The sequence below is a fragment of the Mytilus californianus genome, unplaced genomic scaffold (genome assembly GCF_021869535.1).
Source record: "Mytilus californianus isolate M0D057914Y unplaced genomic scaffold, xbMytCali1.0.p SCAF_5, whole genome shotgun sequence".
In the NCBI taxonomy this organism is placed as follows: Eukaryota; Metazoa; Mollusca; class Bivalvia; order Mytilida; family Mytilidae; genus Mytilus; species Mytilus californianus.
This window is the reverse complement of record NW_026262701.1, coordinates 35,564,025-35,574,120: the sequence shown is the minus strand read 5'-3', so window position 1 is coordinate 35,574,120 and position 10,096 is coordinate 35,564,025. Positions and strand designations below refer to the sequence as shown.

The 10,096-nt window shown below is 33.8% G+C and overlaps 1 protein-coding gene across 1 annotated transcript; it reads right to left on the bottom strand.

The window, feature by feature from the left end:
• Positions 1-2,857: 2,857 nt before the first annotated feature.
• LOC127702219 (chitin deacetylase 1-like) lies at positions 2,858-9,844 on the bottom strand. The gene is made up of 6 exons (XM_052206324.1): positions 9,408-9,844; positions 6,928-7,026; positions 6,048-6,197; positions 5,013-5,130; positions 3,710-3,836; positions 2,858-3,044 (listed from the first exon to the last, which is right to left on the bottom strand). The coding sequence occupies exons 1-6, from the start codon at positions 9,787-9,789 to the stop codon at positions 2,949-2,951; spliced, it is 972 nt and encodes a 323-aa protein (XP_052062284.1). The 5' UTR covers positions 9,790-9,844; the 3' UTR covers positions 2,858-2,948.
• Between the last annotated feature and the right edge of the window lie 252 nt (positions 9,845-10,096).

The window sequence follows — 10,096 nt, the reverse complement described above, 5'->3', positions numbered from 1 at the left end:
TCGCTACGCTCTGCGGTATGTAAGCTGTTTGAATTACGCCCACTTTGAAAAAACCTTAATCCGTCCCTATATATATATTGTCAATAATATATTGACCACCGTCAATGTACGATAATCATACCACAATGGAGAGATAACAGAACCGTTTATTTATACAACTAAAATAATCATTATTGCATTTTCTCGATGGACTGAGACTATTATACTAATTTATACTTAGTATTATAGTTACAATTAGGGATAGATGGATTTGATTTTTAATGCATGCTTATTGTAATCCTTTTCTCGCCATAAACATTCATTTCTATGGCGATTCTGCAAGCATATAGACATTTGTCTGATTATCATGACATATACTGAACATGTAGCCTTAAGAAGATTTATTTTAAACGATCATAGGAAATATTACACCCCTAGGTAGATTGGATTACTTATAAGATAACCAGTTGTGCAAGAAAATCACATATCAAATGTGCGTTCTTCAATTTTTAAGACCATAAACTCTAATTTTAAGTTTAAACACTAAAATTTACATTCATATAAAAAAAACATATAAAGAGCTTAAACTTCAATTTGCGGTTTACCCTTCATTTCTATCTATTTCGCAGTTAAAGTATTTGTTTTAAATGCAAAGCAAAATTATAACTATTTCTGTTCCAATAAAGTAGGAATTCAAGTGTTTACAGATTCAAATAAATAATAAGTTGTCCTCTGTAAGAAATCGTTTTCCAACCAGCCACCAAACTCCTTTTAATTGCTGAAGGTCAATTATGTTATGCGATTATGCCTTTTTTTTCTTTGACAAAACCGGGTTCTGCCTTGTGAAATCTAGGACAAAACCGGGTGCTTCCATTTTGACATGACCCATTTCTTTCGTTCCATACGCAGAAATACAAGTATTGATGTGCTCAAAGTGACTAGTTTTGCAATCTCCATGTCAATATCTTTCTTTCCGTACCTTTCTTTCCGTATAATGTGAACAATTTAAGGAGAAATTAAACAAATTCGAGGCAAGGTTCACTCAATTCGTCATTTTGACATGCATTTTTACTTATTTCTCCGTTAATCTAGAACGGTTGAAGAAAATATTACATCTCACGATAGAAAATAGTTATATATATATGTATAAATATTCTTCGATATCATAACAATAACAAATAAATAAACAGAAAACTACCTTTTCTCTATCTATTGATGTTCCGTCACCGTGCCGGATATTAGATACAATCGAGTCCAAACATTTTTTGCCGGGGTAGTTTGACAGAGTGATGATCTGTGTCCACATGTGGACACTATCCACATTTATTTATTCTTAAATCAGTGAAATAACAAAAACGTAAAATAAAAATCAATTCAGAAAATTGAACTAAAGCTTAGGTATAACTGTATCAAAGAGTGGCAATAATTAAATGGTACGGTGACCTATATATCATTGCTTTTATCTTCGTCATTTGAACTCTGGTTGATCCTTAGCAGTTTTCTCATTGGCAAACGAATTTTTATATCAAAGTTCTGAAATCAGGCATTCGTATACTCTTATAACTGCAGATATACTTCCGAGCAGATTTACCTATATAGATATGGACGGATAACCTTACATACCACAAATCTTCTAATTCATACCACGATAATAATTGATAAAGTAGGGAATTATATAATCTGACCAATATATAAATATATTTTATCAAAATGATAACTTAATTGATGATTGCATATTTTATCTAAATAAACCTTTGTGACAGGGAATATGTGCCATCAAATGAAAACAGTTGTAACACAATTTTGAAACATGTTTTTGAATTCTTTAGGGAAAGGAAAAACCACGAGTCGTTCTTAGAAAAAAAATAGAACTACGTATCTGAGCAAATGTGATACTGAGTAGATCGATGTTGACATATTCTACAAATGAAACATCTATTTGAACACCCAACAAGAAGATGGACAGTGAAAACAAAGAAAGCACTTGTTTCTATCATGCAAAATACGCAAATACAACCCAATAAATCGATTATCTGGTTGTTTGCATATTGATATTGAAAAAAATCAGCTACTCGACACAATATGAATCCTTTCTGAACTCGTTCGCTGCGCTCACTCGACAAAGAGCTTCATATTTGGACTCGTAGCTGACATTTTACAAAATCAATATGCAGACAACCGGATAATCGATACTTACCGAATGTTACTTTTCAGCGAAGTGTTTAAATGACTTGCCACGAGCAACACGACTGATGCAACTAGTGGTGCAGGACCTGTTACCTGTTTTTGGTGCGTTTCGTGTTTTTAAGAGTTTCGTAGACTTGTTTTCTTTTTGGCCATGGAATCGTCTGTTTTTCTTCGACTTATTAATTGATATATTTTGTAGTGCCCCTTGGTATCTCCGTCTCATTTTTCTCAAATATTAATATTGCAATATTAATCAATCATGAAGAAGCAAATATGTTTTACACCCTTTTTATTATCTTGACTCAAAACATTCTGGATGTGTCATCAACACCCACCCTAAGCCACCACTGACCGGTGATGTAAAAGAACACCCATTTTCGAAATCATGAAACCCCACTAATCATTTTGTATTTTCGTGTTCTTTTTTTCATTTGATTTTTGTGTTCTATTGCGTATAGTGTCTTGTTGACTCTTTTTCTGTATTCTGCTGATATACTGACTGCCCAATGACCTGTATACACTGACCAGCACTTTGAAAGTGTGTTCTTTTCATATCTGTTGACGGATCAGACTTGGGTTAATTAATTCGTCAATTTCTTGTAAATAAAAATGTTAAGATGAGTGCCATTCTTTAAACATTTCATTTTAACGATGTAAGCTCTGCCAATGTACATTAAATGTAAACTCAGCATAACAGACCAGAATATTTCCTTTATTCTTTTTTTAATTCATAGTTTAGTAATAATCAATAAATCAATGTTATATTGAAGGTATAATGTCTTTCAACATGACCATGGTGCGAATGATGAAATGTTAGCAGTTGGAGTTGGATTTTGTACCCATTGGAGTGACTGCCACGCAGTTATAACCCATGTGTCCTGCAATAAAACAAGTAAAAATGTATGATAAATATTCTCTATTTCTTAAACTTCACCATCAAAGAGTGTTTATAATTGGTCATAATAACGACCACATGACGTTGACAATACTACGGTTTCCTTTAAAACACTCACGAATTCATCTGCTGATGGTGACAATATTTAGTATTATAGTCCCATTAACAACCCCCAAATTTCCTACTCAAGGTGATAACCGAAATTAAACAATTCATTGTCAATTATTTGGTTGTCGCTTTAATTGTATATATGTTTGATAGCAAGATGCATTTTAAATTAAACAAATCTTAATCTAATTTATAGCTAAAAATCTTTAAATGTTTTCACTCCGACACTTTTTAACATGTTGTAAACTTTTTTGTAGTTTTTACATAATCCACAAAGTGTTATCTTTTAAATATAAAGAGATCATATATAAATATTCCAAATCAAAACTCTAATTATGATATGTTAGTTGTTATTTTTCCTATTATTTCAAGTAAAAGAATGATCCAGTAAATATTATGTTGCATAATGAAAAGTAGTTCTAAAACGTATAAATATAAATTTAAGGACAACAAACTTTATAAAATAATAATAATAGTAATTTTAATTGTCTAAGTCGATAGATTTTAGTCTAATAAATCCCAATGCCGACTTCTACTTACAGGGAAACCTGCTCTTACGTAGTCCATGAATTCAACAGTTCCTTCTCGTTTAAAATCTGTCTTCATCCAAGCAGCATCAATGATGACGACATATGGTGTTCGGCTACCCTCGTAGTGAGCAATAAAGCTGATAATATACAATATCAAAGTAAATGTGGTTGCACTAAGACTTATTATACTGCTTCAAATTTTCGTACTCAAGGTCCAATAACATTGCATGAATAAAATAATACAAATGCGAATACGAAAGATGGATTTCATCATTAAACAAGAGCACAGGCACTTGTCTCTGAAAAAAATAGTTATATGGAGAGTTGCCTCATTGGCACTCATACCACTTATATTTATATACTTTAATGTATATAGGTAAATTTTGTTCAGAGACAAGTGGCTGTGAATAAGAGGCCATAAAAAGCCTGTGTCGCTCACCTGAATATATGTGCATCTTCAACAATGGCAACTCTTTAATATTTTAGACTAGAATATAATTCATGACTAAAACCGTCTCTTTTTTGCTGGTCACTTTTGTCGTTAATCGTCCCTATCTACTATAGTTTTTGCCAAAAAGGCAAACAAATAGGTTTAAAAAAAATCATAATTGAAGGACAATAACTCCTATAAGAAATGAACTGACACTTTCAACTATGTGACTTATTTGTAGATCTTGTCGTGCTGATCATGTTTGCTATCTAAAGTTTCTTTAACTACTACCGGTATCGTGTTTGCCTAAAACGCAAAAATGGGTAAAAATCCTCATTTAAAGTTGACTGACGATTTGGCCATTTTCTCACTAATTGATCCATTATCAATTGTTTTCTACAATGCCACAAAGTGAAACGATCACTTTTTTTATCCATAGTTATCTGCCTTAATACCAGGATATAGCTGCAATACGTCATTGCTAAAGTCAAAGAGGATTGGAAAACACAGTCGGTAACTTAAAAATGTATATTATGCATTGTCCCTTCTCTTCATTTCATCTGCCAAAGGTGAAGATGAGGGGGCCGGATCGTAACCCATTGCCCTCGAAGATGTACAGTATTATGTAAAGGCCAGAAGGTGACTTAAAGTTGCTCTACGTAATTTGGTCTCTAATGGATATTTCAACGGTCTCATTGGGAATCATTCCACATCTGCTAATTTATCCATAAAGTTGCTGTTCATTATAATATTAAAAATGTTATATTTGCAGCTAAGTAGCGAAAAGTTAAAATACAATTGGCATTATTCAAGAAAGTTCATAGCTTGAGTTCCTAGTGGTGAAGTTGAAATCGTCCCTTCGTTCTTACTTACTAATACTTACTTATCATATAATATATTGAAAGCATCCGTCTTCGTTTCAACATTTGTGCACCCTTGTGGAACTTCACATTTTGTGTCATTCGAGAACCTGAAATCTGGGATGATAAGCTCCCATTTACCTGTAAAAAATAAATAATTATTATTCATATACCAATAATTACATTATATGTATATTTCATTATAATACGTTATTTTGATTGGCTAACAGCAATCTCGCGTCATTCTGAAATTCCTTCATTTCAATATGAAATGTAACATTCATGATGACACGAGATTCCACAATAAAGTGCACAGGTAAATAAAAGAAAAACTTGATAGAAATCGTGTTTTCATGATCCTAGCAAAAAAATGTAATTATATAAGTATTGAATGCTTCTTTTAGTAATTTTATAGGGTTATAAAAGCGTTGACCGTGCGCACATTTTTAGAATGAAGCGCTTTTACACTCCAATAAATTTACAAAAAGAAGCATTTAATTCTTAAATAAATATTCCAAATATCTTTAAACTGTCTTGCTGGCAGATGGAGATAATTTCTCGGATAGGCCTATCTGAACAAACTACTGTACGAGAGCTTCAAATAGCATACTATGTGATAATTAAACACACCGACTTGGTTGAAATCGAAACGCTTTTCTGAATAAACCTAAACCAAGGACCATCAAGTCATTTACAAAGCCTAATATGTATTAAAATGCGGTGGAATGAAAATAAAAAAAGATCCCAAATACTGGTCCAAACCGTTTCATGAAAGGGTTGTAATTACTAGTACCTTAGATTTTGTCATGTATCAACACACAAAAGTATAGGCGCTAAACTCGAATTGAAAATATGCGCTCAGAGCTATATATTTCAGCCTATGAGTATATTAACTAAAAGTTGAAAAAGGTACTACATGTTTTATCTCATATATCAGCATGTTTAAAAATTTGAAGAATGAAAATAACCTTTCATTTTTTACTTATTAATCCAATTTCAAATTTCCAGATGCCTACAAATGTATTTATACATCAAAAAGTAACTATCTCTATAATTACCCTTGAATTCTTTATCAACTGGTGCACTCTGACCATTACATTTTGCTCCGTCTGGAAAGTCGTATGTGTATGGCCACTTGAAGGTGTTTGCCGTGTCGTACTCTGACGTCACACACCCAGCATCGTAGACCAAGCCATTGTCACCTATACCTAAAATTCACAGTTAAGATGGCGGTAGAATGTAATGGTTATTGTTATTCTCAAATACATGGAGAATGTGTCCATGGGACACAGATGATACCCCAGCTTGTATATAACATTATAAAGGGACATAACAAAAGAACTGTAAAATTTATGCCACCCAAATTCAAAGTTGATCAGTGTTTTGTGATAATTAGCATTCAAATTGACATTGTGTATAAGTTTCATAACATTTGGTTGAGGCAAACTAATTTTCCATTTGTAAAAGGGCATAACGCTAGAACGGTAAAAGTGACGCCACCCAAATTCAAACTTGATATGTGTTTTGTAATAATAAGCATTGTGTATAAGTTTCATAACATTTGGTTGAGGCAAACCAAAGTTAGGAAACGGAAACCAATTTCGGGACGTACTTACGGACATACAGACAGACAAGGGTAACACTCTATGCCCCCTCCGCTGCGGCGCGGGTATAAAAAAAATTAGGGGGTCTAATTATGTGTGATATGAATTTTAAGAATAAAATCGACTAACACAAATAAACTTTATAATGTATCCTATACGAGGAGTCCTATACAAAATGTGTTTTACTGCATGATATAGTATTTCTTGTTCATTAAGCCTAGATTAGAAATAAACATTAAAATAGAATTGAAACTAAGAAAACACTCAAGGTTTTTTTTAAGTGCTGTGGTATTGAAAATTGAGAAAATGCATGTATTCAAAATATGAAATTTACCAATAAATTCTTCAGTTCCTCCAAAATTTAACTGTGGAGGTCTGTATCCACGCACATCATCACCATTAATACCAGCACCAGTTATTTTAGTTTTTACGCCTATTAATTGCAAATAAAAAAGCATGACATTTAAATAACCATTGAAACAATAGTCTATAAGTTTGTTGCAAATGAAACAACAACAATAGAAATGCTGAAAATCAACTATTCTAATAGTATTTTCCATTTTGTGCTCATTGATCAATGCTATTTCTCGCTATATTGTTAAAAACCATTCATTGACCACGGAAGTATTATAAAATGCTGTGTGTACATAATACGTCCATTGTCAAACCTTTCATCGTCAACATTTCCGCAAGGAAGTCACTCAGGCTAAGTCCACATTCCCATCCGGAACTCAGCCCCAGTTTTGGTGGGATTTATATAACTCAACGGCAAGCTTATGTATCTGTTAATAACATGGAATTTTTGTCTATCTTTGTTCCTTCGACAATGAACTTCAAATAAGAAATTCACCAAAAGCATCTGCATCAGAGTCAGGGGCGTTTCCAGGATATTTGAAAGAGGAGGCGTAGAATGCAACCTTTTGCCGAGCGGAGCGAGGCGAAAATTTTTGTGGACATTTTTTTTGACCTTTTTTTGGCTAAAAAACATAAAATAAATGTGAAATGCACTAATGTAACGGTTCCTGACTTGGAGCATGTATATTTTATAGTTAAAGTGTCAGGGTTTGATATTTTTTATGCCGAATTCTCTCCATTAATTGTCTATGCATGGTATATTAAAATGATTGGATGGATCTTAACAGCAGTAGACCAATAACGAGAAATTCCAAATTCTAGGGTATAGGGCGTTACTTTACATTTCAATAGTCCTAGGCCAGGATTTTATGAACGGGAGGCGTAATTCCGGTTGCCCTGGAATAGGGTCCACGGGGAAGGTCAGAAGCTCCTGGATTTCAACAATTTAGCATCAAATTATGAAGTATTCCATGATAGACAAATTGGTGAAAATAGTCTGCCTTCAGTTAAAAGGTTATATGAAATGGGCATGAAAAATGAAAAATAAATCTTTAACGATACCTTTTTCTGAAATTTTGATATACCCGTTTTGTTAAAATATACCTTTTCACTGTTTTGGTCTTTTGGAAAATGTTGTTTGTGCTGTATTTAGACCCCTTTACCAAGAAATTTGTTTTGCATGTACACGTATACAGATTGCGGTTTTTATCCAACGCAATCATAGGTTTGAACGTTGTTTTCAATTTAGTAGATATAAAAAGACGTGGTATGAGTGCCAATGAGACAACTCTCCATCCAAGTCACAATTTATAAAAGTAAACCATTATAGGTCAAAGTACGGTCTTCAACACGGAGCCTTGGCTCACACCGAACAGCAAGCTATAAAGGGCCCCAAAAATTACTAGTGTAAAACCATTCAAATGGGAAAACCAACGGTCTAATCTATATAAGAAACGAGAAACACTTATGAACCACATCAACAAACGACAACTACTGAACATCAGATTCCTGACTTAGGACAGGTGCAAACAGTTGCAGCGGGTTTAAACGTTTTAATGGTACCAAACATTCACCCTTATCTGAAACAATAGTGTAACATTGTATTTATAATTATGATACCCCGTTCTAGATAGTCAAATCTGACCCCTTCCAATGCAAGGCGAAAAAAACCTAATCCCATTTCAGACAATTTAGCTGAAAATGCAACCCCGTTTGTCGGAACATACCCGGTATCATATATGTAGCGAGTATCCCCCGGGTAGATGTAGAATGGCCATTGGGGAAGTGTCACACAAACAACCATTTCATGTATAGATTTACTTACCGCTTTGGTTGTTTAAAAAAGGTGTCCAAGTCACCTATCGGATGGGGGAATCAGTATAAAAGAAATCAGAGTATGTGTTTAATTAATGAGTATGATAAATTGCCATATTCAATACAATATAAGCAGATAACGATAGTACGATAGTTTTTTTTTTTTTTTTTTTTTTGAAAAGGGGGGGGGGGGGCGTACGCCCATTACGCCCTTACCTGGACCCGCCCCTGAGAGTATTAATGGTGGTCGATATTCTGTAACTTAAGAAACTCGTACACTGGCTCCAATCTTTTTTTTTTAAATAACTGCGTATTAGATACATTGTAATTTCAGTTTTGTTATTCTGTCTAGCAATCCAGAAAACGACCATACAAGGTTCTCACGTTTCAATTAATGTCAATGTCGTATTTCCTATCAAGACCAACTATTGCAACGTCAAATTATCGGAAGGGTTGATTTATGTCAATGGTGAAATAAATCTGTGGCTTATTGGACCAGGGGCAGTGTCAATTCGTGAAGGTTAGATTTCTGTTGATACAAATGTAAATCTGAAAGAAAACCATGTTCTTCTGTTACAAGACAATCCCTCAAAAAACCGCGACAGGACAACACAAAATAAAACTATACAAAACAATAGTACTTACTTCTGATCAAGTCAACCCATCCCGTTTCGTCTTTAGGAATGGTTCCATCGACAGAACTGACACCTATTTCAAATCCCCTGTCATAATAAGCCTTCACAACATCATAGTCTGTATTCATATCTTGGAGATAAAAGGTACCTAAAGTGGGACAGTCATTTGGATTGGTGACCGTGAACAATTGGTCGTACAACTCGGCGAATTCAGAATTCAGGGAATAATCCATGGTCATGACCACCATCTGAGGGATTTCATCTGGCTTTAATCCTCCTGGAGTAGTGTTATCTTTGAAACATCGACAGTCTGGCGGACTACAGTTTGCAGCTGGATCGCATTGGCCATAAACTAACCCAACCAAAACTGCAATGTATACAAAGACCTTCATTTTGTTCCTGGACCTACGTTTAGTGCTGGTAACCGACGTTCTGCAGCTCAAATTTATCACAAGTATCTTGTCACATGATCAGTGGCCATTTAGTTGTAGAGGGGTATGTTTAAAGTACGAAACTTTCATTTTCTTTCGCTTATTGTTTTTGTAAATGAATATAAAAATGAATGAAATCCACATATATATGATAATTTAGTTTTTTTTTCTTTGCAGTATTCACAAAAATCATCATTTCTTGTATATCTACCCTAATGGACCCTTTTAAATTTTAATACGTATGTACCTGTAAAATACCATATTGATA